Source organism: Nicrophorus vespilloides, unplaced genomic scaffold (genome assembly GCF_001412225.1).
Source record: "Nicrophorus vespilloides isolate i.1.1-1 unplaced genomic scaffold, Nicve_v1.0, whole genome shotgun sequence".
Lineage (NCBI taxonomy): Eukaryota > Metazoa > Arthropoda > Insecta > Coleoptera > Silphidae > Nicrophorus > Nicrophorus vespilloides.
Genome location: NW_017100086.1, coordinates 375,052 through 388,276, shown reverse-complemented (window position 1 = coordinate 388,276; position 13,225 = coordinate 375,052). Strand labels below are relative to the sequence as shown.

The following is a 13,225-nucleotide window of genomic DNA, read 5'->3' as shown; positions in this document are numbered from 1 at the left end:
AATAAGTATATATAATTTCAAAAAAAAGTCAACTAATACAAAAGGCTATTGACCATAGGTCTTTCTGCCCGTTAGAAATTACATTAAACTTATTTAACAAATTATCACGACTTTATTTAAAACATTTTCAGCATTTATTTCTCGATGTTAGGCATATTTTTGTTATGTAACACGACCAACGTTTTCTTGAATTTTGTAGAATAAACGTGAACAAGATTTGTTACTTACATTATCATCAACGATTAACTGCTTCATGTTTTTAATGCATGTTTCTAGTTGTTTGTTATTTTCTTTGACAAATTAAAATATATTATTGAAAAATAATTTATAATTGCTGTTTAATCTGTCTGATTCTAATCGTTAATAACATAGTATGCATTTTACTTAAACTTCTATAAAAACGTGAAAGAACGCTTTCATTTTTGCAAACATATTTGTATTTGTCTTCGATTAAGATGGAGTCCATTTTTGAACAGAACTTGGGTGAAATTTTCTACGAAAACTTAAAGGCAATTCGAGATACTGAAATGATAGCAATGGTAAATATAGTTAAGTGGCACAGCAAAGTTGCATTACAATTAAAGATTTCTCTTTCAGATCGATAAAATTAACAACGAAAGAATTTCCTACAGAGAATTATTCGTCGCGAGTTTGAAAACTGCTCGTAAGTTAAAAGATTTGGGTATAAAGGAAGGAGACGTCATCGGAATCGTGAGTGACAACCGATTGGAGTATTTTGTACCAGTCTTGGCGTGCTTTTATCTGCGCGCCATCATTCATCCGACTAATTCTAGCTATCATATATGTAAAACATCGGAATTTAATCGTTTAACAATAATCAAGGTTTACTGGTTTCTTTATTTCAGCTGAATTGAAGCAGGCTTATAGCAATAGCAAACCTAAAATTATCTTCACTTCGAACGATAAAATGGAAAAAGTCGCGCAACTGCAAAACGAAACGGATTACATAAAGGAGATAATAAATTTTGATAATAACTATTTGGATATTGTAAAAGGGGGCGCAATTTTGGAATCCATTGAAAAGTCTTCGGATTGCGATAAGAAGACAGCAGCAATTGTGTCTTCTTCTGGTACAACGGGACATCCAAAATCCGTGGTCCTAACACAAGGAAATTTGAAATTCATAATGCGCAATTCCAAGTATCTGTTTGAAACTTTAGAATTCGTTATTATTAATGCATTTCGTTTTAGGTATCTAATTCTTTCGTATTCGTCTGAAAGTACTGGAATAGGAATATTGCCATTCTATCACATCTTTGGATTAATGCAAACAATGACAATTTTGAATTGTAGAGCTAAGACCGTAATTCTTTCCAAATTTGAACCTGTTTCATTTTGTGAGATTATAGAAAAATATAATGTGCACTTATTGTTAATTGTTCCAACAATTGCCGACTTTCTTGCCAAACACCCGATCGTCGATAAATATAATTTTAAGTCTGTGAACGACATAGTTTGCGCTGGTGCTGCGCTTGGTTACGAAATTCAAACTATTTTGGAGAAAAAGTACGTTACCGTATGCATTGCACTTAAATTACATAAATATTATTGTGTTTAGATTTAACTGCGCGGTGCGACAAGTGTATGGAATGACCGAGACCGGCGTTGCAACGGTCTGCGTTCTAGGGAAAAAATGCAAACTAGGAAGCTGCGGTACGCCTGTGCCAGGTGTAGAAATCGAAGTGATTGACGCTCAAACGAAAAATACTCTAGGTCCAAATGAGCCAGGCGAAATTTGTGTGAAAAGCGTTCAGGTTATGAAAGAGTATTTGGGAAATCCCGAAGCCACTCGAGCCACCATCGACGAACGGGGTTTCTTGCATACCGGCGATATCGGTTATTTCGATGAAGATGGTGATTTCTTTATCGTAGACAGATTGAAGGACTTGATCAAATACAAAAGCTTTCAGGTATGAGTTACCTAGTTCACGCAGAATTAAAGGCAATGTACTGATACAAAAGAAAACTGTTAAGGTTCCTCCGGCAGAATTGGAGGATGTTCTCAAGTCTCACAGCGAGATCACAGATGCCGGAGTTATTGGGGTACCAGATGAAAGGGCCGGTGAACTACCAATGGCTTTTGTCGTCAAAGTGAAAAACTCTAAGCTATCTGAGCAAAATGTTATAGATTATGTTGCAGGTGAAATATTACTATTTATAAGTCACCTACATAAGTTGAATTGTGTAATTTTATTATGTTTAGAACGAATCTCAGTACATAAGCAATTGCACGGTGGTGTGAGGTTCGTCGACGACCTACCAAAAAATTCTACTGGTAAATTGCTTAGGAAGAAACTTCGAGAAATGTTATAATAAATAAATGTTGCATTTCTAAGGTAAATATTTCTCCATTCTTATAAACTAAACTAATGTTAATATATGAATTATTTATTAGATTCTTTTTTTTTTTAATTACTAACAATTTTTGGTTTATTAAAGAAGATATTGATATGTAATGTATTCTGGTGCAGAGTGAAAATATTTAAGAAAATTTGTCAAACAATTAATTATAGGTCTATGGATACAGTGGGAAAAGGTTCAAAAGAAGAAGTTGCAAGAAATGTTTCAGCTATAATATAAAATAAAAATTATATTTACTTAGAATTTAATTAGAAATTATATAACTTATTAAAAAAAAATAAGAAATTATCTCGTCTTTATTTATTTTTATAACTTTTCCTAAAATATGCATACAGTAATTAGTAAGCAGGCATATTATTGTTATGTCACATGGCTAACGTATTCCTCAATTTATCTTTTGTATAATAAAAGTGAACAAGATTTGTTACTTACATTATTATCAACGATTAACTACTTCATGTTTTTTAATGAATGTTTGTGGTTATTTGATAATAATTTATAATTGCTGTTTAATTTTAATAGTTAATAACATAGTATGCTATTTACTTAAACTTCTATAAAAACTTGAACGAATATTTTCATTTTTCAAACATATTAGCACTTGTCTTCGATTAAGATGGAGTCCATTGTTGAACAGAATCTGGGAGAAATTTTCTACGAAAACTTAAAGGCAATTGGAGATACTGAAATGATAGCAATGGTAAATATATTTGACTATCAAACATGCTTTACAATTATAGATTTCACTTTCAGATCAACAAAGATAACAACGAAAAAATTTCCTACAGAGAATTATTTGTCGCGAGTTTGAAAACTGCTTGTAAATTGAAAGATTTGGGTATAAAAGAAGGAGACGTCGTCGGAATCGTGAGTGACAACCGCTTGGAATACATTGTACCAGTCTTGGCGTGCTTCTATCTGCGCGCCATCATCCATCCGACTAATTCTAGCTATCATTTAAGTAAAACAACAGAATTGAACCAATCGTCTGACAATAATCGCGTTTATTCTTTTCTTTATTTCAGCTGAATTGAAGCATGCTTATAGCAAAAGCAAACCTAAAATTATCTTCACTTCGAACGATGAAATTGGAAATGTCGTACAACTGCAGAACGAAACGGATTACATAAAGGAGATAATAAATTTTGATGATAACTATTTGGATATTGTAGAATGGGGCGCAATTTTGGAATCCATTGAAAAGTCTTCGGATTGCGATAAGAAGACAGCAGCAATTGTGTCTTCTTCTGGTACAACGGGACATCCAAAATCCGTGGTCCTAACACAAGGAAATTTGAAATTCACAATGAGCAATTTCAAGTATCTGTTTGTAACTTTAGAATTCGTTATTATTAATGCATTTCGTTTTAGGTATCTAATTCTTTCATATTCGTCTGAAAGTACTGGAATAGGAATATTGCCATTCTATCACATGTTTGGATTAATGCAAACAATAACAATATTGAATTGTCGAGCTAAGATCGTAATTCTTTCCAAATTTGAACCTGTTTCATTTTGTGAGATTATAGAAAAATATAATGTGCACTTATTGTTAATTGTTCCAACAATTGCCGACTTTCTTGCCAAACACCCGATCGTCGATAAATATAATTTTAAGTCTGTGAACGACATAGTTTGCGCTGGTGCTGCGCTTGGTTACGAAATTCAAACTATTTTGGAGAAAAAGTACGTTAGCGTATGCATTGCACTTAAATTACATAAATATTATTGTGTTTAGATTTAACTGCGCGGTGCGACAAGGGTATGGAATGACCGAGACCGGCGTTGCAACGGTCTGCGTTCTAGGGAAAAAATGTAAACTAGGAAGCTGCGGTACGCCTGTGCCAGGTGTAGAAATCGAAGTGATTGACGCTCAAACGAAAAATACTCTAGGTCCAAATGAGCCAGGCGAAATTTGTGTGAAAAGCGTTCAGGTTATGAAAGAGTATTTGGGAAATCCCGAAGCCACTCGAGCCACCATCGACGAACGGGGTTTCTTGCATACCGGCGACATCGGTTATTTCGATGAAGATGGTGATTTCTTTATCGTAGACAGATTAAAGGACTTGATCAAATACAAAAGCTTTCAGGTATGAGTTAGCTAATTCACGCAGGATTAAAGGCAACGTACTGATACTAAAAAAAACTGTTAAGGTTTCTCCGGCAGAATTGGAGGATGTTCTCAAGTCTCACAACGAGATCACAGATGCCGGAGTTATTGGGGTACCAGATGGAAGGGCCGGTGAACTACCAATGGCTTTTGTCGTCAAAGTGAAAAACTGTAAGCTATCTGAGCAAAATGTTATAGATTATGTTGCAGGTGAAATATTACTATTTATAAGTCACCTACATAATATAAGTTGAATTGTGTAATTTTATTATGTTTAGAACGAATCTCAGTACATAAGCAATTGCACGGTGGTGTGAGGTTCGTCGACGACCTACCAAAAAATTCTACTGGTAAATTGCTTAGGAAGAAACTTCGAGAAATGTTATAATAGATAAATGTTGCATTTCTAAGGTAAATATTCTCCATTCTTATAAACTAAACTAATGTTAATTTTAGGTTTTTTTTTTAGATTGCTTTTTTGTAATCATAATTTTGCACAGCGAAAATATTGAAGAAAATATGTGAAACAATTAAATATAGGCCTTGGTTTATTGATGTAGTTATTATTTGGTAACTGTTATAATAAATTATAATTGTTATTATACCAACAAATACATTATTAATTCATTTTTTTTTTGATGATATTCAACTTAATAATCATATTTCTCTGAATAAACAGTCGATTATTAGTAGAATTATTAATAATTAAAACAAAATATTATAACTAAATAAACAATACGAGCATATGGATTAAAAACCCCTAACACTCTCGATAGCCTTTTCTTCGTCCATTTCAGACATGATTCTATACTCAATGAACTCCATATTGAAAACGCCGGTTCCAGATGTTATCGTTCTCAAAGTCGTCGAATATTGCATCAGTTCGGATAATGGTGTTTCGCAGGTGACCATCTGAAATTAAAAAATTATTTCAAGTTTATACATAAAAAAAAAACGATAATGAATGAATGTACCTTATTGCTTCCACGAATGGAAACATTCTGTATAATAGCCCTTCTTTTGGTAAGGTCAGCCATTACACCAGATAAATATTCTTCAGGACAAACAACTTCTAAATGCATAATTGGCTCAAGAACAGTCGACCCAGACTCGTTTATTAACTACAAAATAAAAGATTGATATTTTTGTATAAAATATGCATATAACTAATAATTGTATTTATTAGAAATATATGGAATCTTGTTAAACCGTAGTAGATTCACGTTTGAAAATGTTTCTGAACTATTGAAGATTCGAAAATTTTAATTTACATTGACCCAAACTAACCTTTTGTATACACTGTGTGGCAGCTGCGGATACCATAGTTTCAGATGTACCACGACCCACCACCAAAGAATGCAGTACGACTTGCAGATTGGTAATTGGCGCTCCGACCTTAGGTCCGTGACTTAAACCAACTTCAATCCCTCTATGAACAGCAGCCATGTTTTTCGGGAAAACAGCAGCAAGAAGGCTGGCCGCATCCGGGCTCTTATCCAATCTTATGACACCCTTTCCATCATCTCTATCGACCGGAATCAAACTGATATTTATACCAACCGAATGCTTGCTGTTTCCAACCTGCGTCTGAACATTGACGTCACCCCCGATCTTCCTCATTGGAGCCTCACAATACGCGATTTGAAGAGGACCCAGATCCGCATCAATTTTATACTCCTTCAATATCCTATCTTTGATGATTTCCAAGTGTAACTCGCCCATTCCTAAACGTTTTTTAACGTCAGCATTGATGTAATTAGAATATATATTTAATTTTAGATACCAGCAAGTACCGTTTGTCCCGTTTCATGATCATGAGTAACTCTCAAACTGGGGTCTTCCCTCTGAAGTTCAGCCAATGCTAATTCCAAGCCTGTCTGATAAGCTAAACTCGGTGGCTCTATCGAACAGAAGAATACGGGTTCAGGAATGCTCGCACTCAAATCAAAAAGATTTTCCCCGTTGCTTGCTGCCAATTTCTTTTGCGCCCGTTGAGCAGATGTAGCAGAATTCGTCAAGATATCTCCAGTTATAGTATTCTATATAAAATTTGATTAACAAACAATGCCTCAGTAAATAAACGCCTTTTACCTTAAGTCCAGTTAAGACAGCGATATTTCCGTTGTTCAATGAACCAATCTCTTCGTAGTCATCGGCATAAGCAATCAACAATTTATTGGACTGTTCGTTGATCTTCTGATGAATGTTATAGAACTTCTGGCCACGCTCAACTTGCCCAGAATACACTCTGCAAAACACCAGAGGTCCCCGCTGTTTATCGTGCAGGATCTTGAACACCCTCGCGCACAATCCATCCTCGAAGCACCGGAACTGCTTATTTCTTTCATTCGGGGATGGCAGATACAAGACGACTCCATCCATCAGCGGTTGGATCCCTATATTCTTGTAAGCGCTGCCGCACAACACTGGCACAGCTTTCTTTTAACGTTTTAGACTGATAATAACTACAGGCTTATCTTACTCGCTCCAGAACGATCTTCCTAATCCCTTTCACAATGTCGACAGTATTAACGGAGCTCAAACTCTCCGATTCAATTATTTTATTCGCCAAATCGTCATCATACTCGGATACTTTATCGATTATCTTTAACCTTGCCTCGTTTGCAAGTGTCCACAAGGCTCCATCCGACTTCTCTGATAAAGACTCACAGGTTACCTTCGACGTAGCATCCCAAATGTTTTTCTCCAAAGTTAATAAATCCACCAAACCTAAAAGAAATAATAATCAAGTAAAAGAGTCATACATCCAATTGCCGCCTATTACCGATCAACTTATTATCTTGTCTAAGTGGTAATTGAAGTGCAATTACATCTGTGCCCAATTTTGATTCAATAGATTTGCAACACATTTCCAAATCTGCATCCTGCCTATCCATTTTATTCACAAACACAATCCTTGGGATGTTATATTTATCTGATTGCCTCCAAACTGTATGAGTTTGAGCCTCCACACCTGAAATACAAGTTGTTTTTTTTTTTAATATATATTAAACGTTTAATTTCAAATTAAGATAAAAACTTATTATACACAATGTTACCTGCAGATCCATCTAGTACTATAATAGCCCCATCAAGCACATTGAGAGTCTGCTCTACTTCCATTGTGAAATCTATGTGACCTGGTGTATCAATTAAATTAAATTGATTCTTTTTCCATGGAAATGTTACTGCTGCAGATCTAATTGTAATTCCCCTATCTCTCTCCTGCTCCATGAAATCGGTGACTGTGTTACCATGGTGAACTTCACCCATTCGACTGATGGTTCCAGAGTAGAACAACATTCTTTCTGTTGTTGTTGTTTTCCCTAAAACAAATATTCTTTAAGCAATAATTTAATATTTCAATATTTAAAATGCATTTTATTATTATGAATAGCTAAAATGATATTGAAAATTTCTAAAAATAATTGCATAATCCTAACCTGCATCGATGTGAGCCAAAATGCCGATATTCCTTAGCTTTTTAATATCATATTCCTTGATTAACTTCTTGGTGCAATAGCAGCCTTTCACGAAATCTATGTTGCAACATTTTTTTAAAGATTTTAATTGATTTCGATACATTTTCTGTTTACAATATTTACAGGTTAATTATTTGTTGTGACATACGACTATCACGATGATATCAATGAATACTATCCAATTTGTAACCAGTTTATCTGTTCTTTTATTGAATTTATTCCATTTGTTATACAATGATTGAAGTATTTTTTAATTATTTCATCTAAATATTGTCTAAAAAATGAATAACATGCACTTTTCTTTGATAAAGCAATAAAGTTTAATATTGCTTTTAATTTAACTTAAAGTATTAGAGTATGCAAATATGCTTACACGCAATAATAATTATTGCGTGTACATAATTTTTGTAATTAAATGTTTACGTTTCTAATAAAAAGATTGTTGGATTTATACAAGTATTAACATTGCGACGTATATATTTTCAATAACAATTAATTTAACATATAGTAAATAAATCCAATTGGATTAACATTTTTCTATTAATAATTTGTGGTAGGTCGAGTCCATCTTTGAATCAACCAATAAGATCATAGAATATAGAGAAAGTACGAAATGCAACCAATGGCACACGCACCCTCTTCGTGAAAGAGATTCCCGTTAGCTTTGCTCTGTTGTCACATACCTGCGTGTTTACCTGTTAGTGAATTCTTCATTTTTAAATGGTCTACGGTTACGAATCCGATTTCATGTGATGGAAAAGAAAATTTTACCCTATAATAACCATCAGTAAATTGTTATTATTTATTAGATGTCTTTCAAATAAAATAATATTTCTATTTCAGTGTCTGGTGGATAACATTTGGGACAATATGCATTCTAACTTTGTTCACAAGGTTCTACAAAGTATCTGAGCCTGATCACATTTGGTAAGAATACTTGTTTGATACTTATATATTTGATTGTTACTATTTGATCCTGCTTTTTCAGTTGGGATGAAACTCATTTTGGTAAAATGGGCAGTTGGTATATTAACCGAACATTCTTCTTTGATGTCCATCCACCTCTTGGTAAAATGTTAATAGGATTGTCTGGTTATTTGACTGGATATGATGGTACTTTTGCTTTTGATAAACCTGGTGATAAATATGGAAATGTCAGCTATGTGGGAATGAGAATGGTGAGATTATAATAATAATAATAAATTGAATGTTCTTAATTTATATTCGAAATCAGTTCTGTACAGCCCTAGGAGCCAGCATTGTACCTATGACTTATATAACTGTTCATGAAATGACTCAATCAATTGTTTCATCAGCATTTGCATCATTATTAATACTTTTTGGTAATATTGAAGCAAGTTTTCCTGATTGATTTATTAGTAATTATGTATTTTGTTATTTTTTCAGATGTTGGAATATTAACTTTGACACAATACATATTATTGGATCCCATTCTCCTGTGCTTCATGATGGGTGCTATAATGGGATCAGTCAAAATCTCTTTTGGTGAAATACCAGAGTTTACTTTTAAATGGTGGACTTGGCTACTATTTACCGGAACAATGTTGGCTTGCTGCATTTCAGTGAAGTTTGTTGGATTGTTTGTTGTGCTCCTGGTTGGATTCATGACCATTGCAGATCTGTGGACTGTTCTTGGAGATCTTGCTAAACCTGTGGTGAGTGTAAAAAATATTGAAAACAAATAATTTTTCTTTTTCCAAAATATGTTTTTATTAACAACAAAAGGAAGGTACTTATTTGCTTAAAATTACTGTTCTTTAGTTAAGGTTTCTTTCGTTTTTGCGTTCGGTTTGTTTTTCATTAAATTGCCTAGGATGATGCCACAAAACAGCAAGAATCCGACCTGAGCGTTAGAAATAAACTTTTTTGAGCAATCCGTCGGATTGTTTATATTTAGTGTGTAGATTTGCGTGGCAAGATGCGTCGATATTACTCCTAACGTGACAAAGTATGGCCAAGTTTGATCGTTCATAAGTCCGGAAAGGCATAGAGAGGTCATCATGGTAGCGGAGAATCCGGTCAGCCATAGTTTAGTATCCTCTCCGAAATGGATTGCAGTCGATTTAATTCCCAAACGGAGATCATCCGATCTATCCTGGTGCGCGTAGATTGTGTCGTAGACGATAGTCCAGCACACTCCAGCTAAATACATAGGCAGACACGTAGCAATGTCCACGTATCCTCGTATCGCACTATAGCCCAAAAGGGCACCCCAATTAAAAGTAAAACCAAGTACTAACTGCGGCCAATTGGTGACGCGCTTCATTAGCGGGTATATGCAGACTAGGCCCAATGAGCTAGCACCTAAAAATACACTATACCAATTCAGTTGCAGTAAAACTGCAAGACCAACACTCAGTTGACCACCTAAAAATATCCATGCTTGTTTCATGTTTATATCACCATTGACTAAAGGTCGCTCCAGTGTTCTTTTCACTTTACTATCAATATCACGATCCCACATATCATTTATTGTGCAACCAGCACCTCTCATTACCAGGGCCCCTGTCCCAAACAAAGCCAGCATAAATGGATCTGGTAAACATCCTGGTGCTGCAGCCGAAGCAATACCCCAACCACAAGGCCAATAGAGGAGCCATGTACCTATTGGTTTATCATACCTGGCAAGCTTCAGGTATGGTTTAACAACCTTAGGGGTGCACTCTACAATTGAGGCTGCTAACTGTAGTGGTTGTTTTTCTTTGGTATCCACTGAATTTGCAGTTGATTTGGTCACACATTGACTAGTAATTCTAACCTCTCTCAATAATATCCCATTACTACAATACTTCAGTTTATCTAACCTTCGCAAACTCCTCAAGAGAATCATATTTGATATCCACTTTATTTTCTTGTACGTTATGTCATGTTGTTTCTTTCATTTTAAGTCTTATCGTTAACACTTGGTTTTTATTAAAACAAGGTTATGTTCGAATTATCAGTTCAGACTTTGACAGTAGTCCAATTCGCGGAATCTTCCAACGGTTGTTACGTATAAACACAGTGGCGTATCATTATTTTTAAATATTTCTTAATATTTAAATATTTAAAATGTAATTTTAAATTTCAGATGATAACCATGAAACATTTAATTGCACGGGGATTATGCCTTATCGTGTGGCCTATATTTCTATATATTTTATTCTTTTACATACATTTGAAGGTCCTTAATCACAGGTTCGTTTTGATATTTCTAATACTTTATTTTTTCATATTTTCAAATTAATAAATAAATAAAAGTTTTTAAAAGTTTCAATTTGCGTTTATAGCGGAAACGGAGATGGATTCTATAGTTCAGCATTTCAATCGCAACTAATTGGAAACAGTTTGCATAATGCAAGTATGCCTAGGCAGGTAGCGTACGGAGCTATAGTAACATTGAAGAATCATCGCACTGGTGGAGGATATCTTCATTCCCATTATCATCTCTATCCAGATGGTGTCGGCGCTAGGCAACAGCAGGTTGATATTTGATTGATATTATTTAAGATATCGATAAACAATATATTCCAATAGGTTACAACTTACACCCACAAAGACGATAACAATAAATGGTTGATAAAGAAGTTCAATACTGAAGAGTTTAACGGCGTGGAGCTAGTGAAGAGCGGAGATCTGGTGCGATTTGAACATATGCAAACTAAAAGAAATCTACACGCTCACAAGGAGCATGCTCCCATCACCAAAAAACATTATCAAGTCACTGGATATGGCGAAGTATGTTATATTATTGTTATATTATTATAGTGTTTCAATATATTAATTACATTTGTTTTAAAGAATGGAACGGGAGATGCAAACGATGTTTGGAGATTGACTTTGATTGGCGCTAAAGATGGAACAGAGTTGACAGCGGTCAGCGGGAAACTGCGCATCGTGCACTACCTTCAATCATGCATTTTGACTACCAGTGGAAAGCAGCTACCTAAATGGGGATACGAACAGCAGGAAGTCTCATGCAATCCTAATTTGAGAGATGTTAATGCGGTTTGGAACGTGGAAGAAAACGTCTTCGATGAATGTATGAACGCTTTATCATTACGCTTTATTATATGTAGAAATTCTATACCAATATTGTTCTAGTGCCAAGCGTCAGCTTCGATGTTTACGCACCTAGTTTCATGGAGCGGTTTCTTGAGTCGCACGCCGTGATGTTGCAGGGAAACGCAGGTTTGAAGCCGAAGGAGGGAGAGATCACCTCGAGGCCGTGGCAATGGCCTATCAACTATCGAGGCCAGTTCTTTTCCGGTTCAGGTTACAGGATTTATCTACTGGGAAATCCGGTGATTTGGTGGAGCAACTTGGCATTTTTGGCTTTGTTCTTGATCATATTCACTTTCAACGCAATCAAAGAACAACGTGGTTACCTGAAATCACTAGCAGGTAATTATGACGACTAACACCTGTGGATAAAATCATATCAATCTTAACGAATTTAGTAGAGATAATTTATATAATACATATAACTGATGTTTTGTTCTAGAATTCCATCAAGGAAAATTGGTCGCTTGTGGTTGGCTGTTCGTAGGATGGCTGCTTCACTACGTTCCATTTTGGGCGATGGGAAGGATTTTGTATTTTCACCATTATTTCCCGGCCCTCCTTTTCAGTTCCATGATTACCGGAATCGTACTGGATTATCTTTTAGTGGAAATACCAACGTTATTTCCAAAGAATTACAGCAATACTGTTCACCATATTCTTCTAGCCTTAATCTTGTCTACGATTAGCTACAGTTTTGTAGTATTTTCGCCTCTTGCCTATGGTATGTCCGGGCCGAATGCCAATGAACCGAATTCAACAATGTTTGGATTGAAATGGCTCGACAGTTGGGAGTTTTAGATAGTAAAATTTAGACCATACTAATTTGCTATACTTTTACAGAACTGAATTAACATTAATCTAAATGTTTAAAAATTGTTATAATATTTATATATTTTAATTAAAAGAATTTAATTACCCAATATAATTGATTTTTTAAAAAAATATAATGAAATCTTTCTTAAAATTTTAATTTTAAAACTATTGAAATTGATCGAATTGTGTCAGAAATTGGACCGTGAGTAAATTAATAAAATCCAATGGATTGTGAAGATCGATCAAAGTAATATATATACGTACGCCTATGTAAATATTAAACATTATATAGGCAACTAACATGTTTCGTAATCTAAAATTGACCAATAAAAAAATTGTAGAATTATTGTTGATTTATCATCAAATTTATGTA

At 34.6% G+C, this 13,225-nt stretch overlaps 5 protein-coding genes across 7 annotated transcripts; 3 read left to right on the top strand and 2 right to left on the bottom strand.

Moving 5' to 3' along the window:
- The first annotated feature begins 466 nt into the window (after positions 1-466).
- Positions 467-2,545, top strand: LOC108567252 (4-coumarate--CoA ligase 1-like). The gene is made up of 8 exons (XM_017927610.1): positions 467-539; positions 598-805; positions 867-1,161; positions 1,213-1,527; positions 1,580-1,931; positions 1,996-2,161; positions 2,225-2,357; positions 2,417-2,545. The coding sequence occupies exons 1-7, from the start codon at positions 528-530 to the stop codon at positions 2,332-2,334; spliced, it is 1,458 nt and encodes a 485-aa protein (XP_017783099.1). The 5' UTR covers positions 467-527; the 3' UTR covers positions 2,335-2,357; positions 2,417-2,545.
- A 443-nt stretch (positions 2,546-2,988) lies between these two features.
- LOC108567249 (4-coumarate--CoA ligase 1-like) lies at positions 2,989-4,995 on the top strand. 3 transcript variants are annotated; one of them, XM_017927606.1, is made up of 8 exons: positions 2,989-3,082; positions 3,136-3,343; positions 3,408-3,702; positions 3,754-4,068; positions 4,121-4,472; positions 4,537-4,702; positions 4,771-4,903; positions 4,962-4,995. In XM_017927606.1, the coding sequence occupies exons 1-7, from the start codon at positions 2,999-3,001 to the stop codon at positions 4,878-4,880; spliced, it is 1,530 nt and encodes a 509-aa protein (XP_017783095.1). In that variant the 5' UTR covers positions 2,989-2,998; the 3' UTR covers positions 4,881-4,903; positions 4,962-4,995. The 3 variants fall into 3 exon arrangements, with proteins under 3 accessions (XP_017783095.1, XP_017783094.1, XP_017783096.1); XM_017927605.1 differs by having other exon boundaries at positions 3,408-4,068; XM_017927607.1 differs by lacking the exon at positions 4,962-4,995 and having other exon boundaries at positions 3,408-4,068; positions 4,537-4,663; positions 4,771-4,826.
- Positions 4,996-5,038: 43 nt separating this feature from the next.
- On the bottom strand, positions 5,039-8,128 carry LOC108567196 (ribosome-releasing factor 2, mitochondrial). Its single transcript, XM_017927525.1, has 9 exons — positions 7,936-8,128; positions 7,552-7,818; positions 7,278-7,466; positions 6,975-7,222; positions 6,584-6,931; positions 6,276-6,531; positions 5,780-6,216; positions 5,467-5,613; positions 5,039-5,404 (listed from the first exon to the last, which is right to left on the bottom strand). The coding sequence occupies exons 1-9, from the start codon at positions 8,075-8,077 to the stop codon at positions 5,243-5,245; spliced, it is 2,196 nt and encodes a 731-aa protein (XP_017783014.1). The 5' UTR covers positions 8,078-8,128; the 3' UTR covers positions 5,039-5,242.
- A 451-nt stretch (positions 8,129-8,579) lies between these two features.
- On the top strand, positions 8,580-12,951 carry LOC108567247 (protein O-mannosyl-transferase 2). The gene is made up of 11 exons (XM_017927603.1): positions 8,580-8,761; positions 8,818-8,901; positions 8,963-9,152; positions 9,209-9,317; positions 9,382-9,650; positions 11,066-11,172; positions 11,265-11,457; positions 11,512-11,712; positions 11,776-12,016; positions 12,079-12,378; positions 12,479-12,951. The coding sequence occupies exons 1-11, from the start codon at positions 8,727-8,729 to the stop codon at positions 12,835-12,837; spliced, it is 2,088 nt and encodes a 695-aa protein (XP_017783092.1). The 5' UTR covers positions 8,580-8,726; the 3' UTR covers positions 12,838-12,951.
- On the bottom strand, positions 9,707-10,954 carry LOC108567248 (4-hydroxybenzoate polyprenyltransferase, mitochondrial). Its single transcript, XM_017927604.1, has one exon. It carries the CDS (start codon positions 10,823-10,825, stop codon positions 9,743-9,745), a length of 1,083 nt encoding a protein of 360 aa, XP_017783093.1. The 5' UTR covers positions 10,826-10,954; the 3' UTR covers positions 9,707-9,742.
- Positions 12,952-13,225: the final 274 nt, after the last annotated feature.

Excerpts from the sequence above, each read along its gene's own strand:
- LOC108567252 (XM_017927610.1), top strand. Across the intron at positions 1,162-1,212 it reads TTCATAATGCGCAATTCCAA|GTATCTAATTCTTTCGTATT; the intron begins GTATCTGTTTGA and ends ATTTCGTTTTAG. Across the intron at positions 1,528-1,579 it reads CAAACTATTTTGGAGAAAAA|ATTTAACTGCGCGGTGCGAC; the intron begins GTACGTTACCGT and ends TATTGTGTTTAG.
- LOC108567249 (XM_017927605.1), top strand. The coding sequence starts at position 2,999 with ATGGAGTCCATTGTTGAACAGAATCTGGGAGAAATTTTCTACGAAAAC. Across the intron at positions 3,083-3,135 it reads ATACTGAAATGATAGCAATG|ATCAACAAAGATAACAACGA; the intron begins GTAAATATATTT and ends TTTCACTTTCAG. Across the intron at positions 4,703-4,770 it reads TGTTATAGATTATGTTGCAG|AACGAATCTCAGTACATAAG; the intron begins GTGAAATATTAC and ends TATTATGTTTAG.
- LOC108567196 (XM_017927525.1), bottom strand. The coding sequence starts at position 8,077 with ATGTATCGAAATCAATTAAAATCTTTAAAAAAATGTTGCAACATAGAT. Across the intron at positions 6,932-6,974 it reads GGAAGATCGTTCTGGAGCGA|AAAGCTGTGCCAGTGTTGTG; the intron begins GTAAGATAAGCC and ends AAACGTTAAAAG. Across the intron at positions 5,405-5,466 it reads CCATTCGTGGAAGCAATAAG|ATGGTCACCTGCGAAACACC; the intron begins GTACATTCATTC and ends TTTTAATTTCAG.
- LOC108567247 (XM_017927603.1), top strand. The coding sequence starts at position 8,727 with ATGGAAAAGAAAATTTTACCCTATAATAACCATCA. Across the intron at positions 9,651-11,065 it reads GAGATCTTGCTAAACCTGTG|ATGATAACCATGAAACATTT; the intron begins GTGAGTGTAAAA and ends TTTAAATTTCAG. Across the intron at positions 11,173-11,264 it reads TTGAAGGTCCTTAATCACAG|CGGAAACGGAGATGGATTCT; the intron begins GTTCGTTTTGAT and ends TTGCGTTTATAG.
- LOC108567248 (XM_017927604.1), bottom strand. The coding sequence starts at position 10,825 with ATGATTCTCTTGAGGAGTTTGCGAAGGTTAGATAAACTGAAGTATTGT.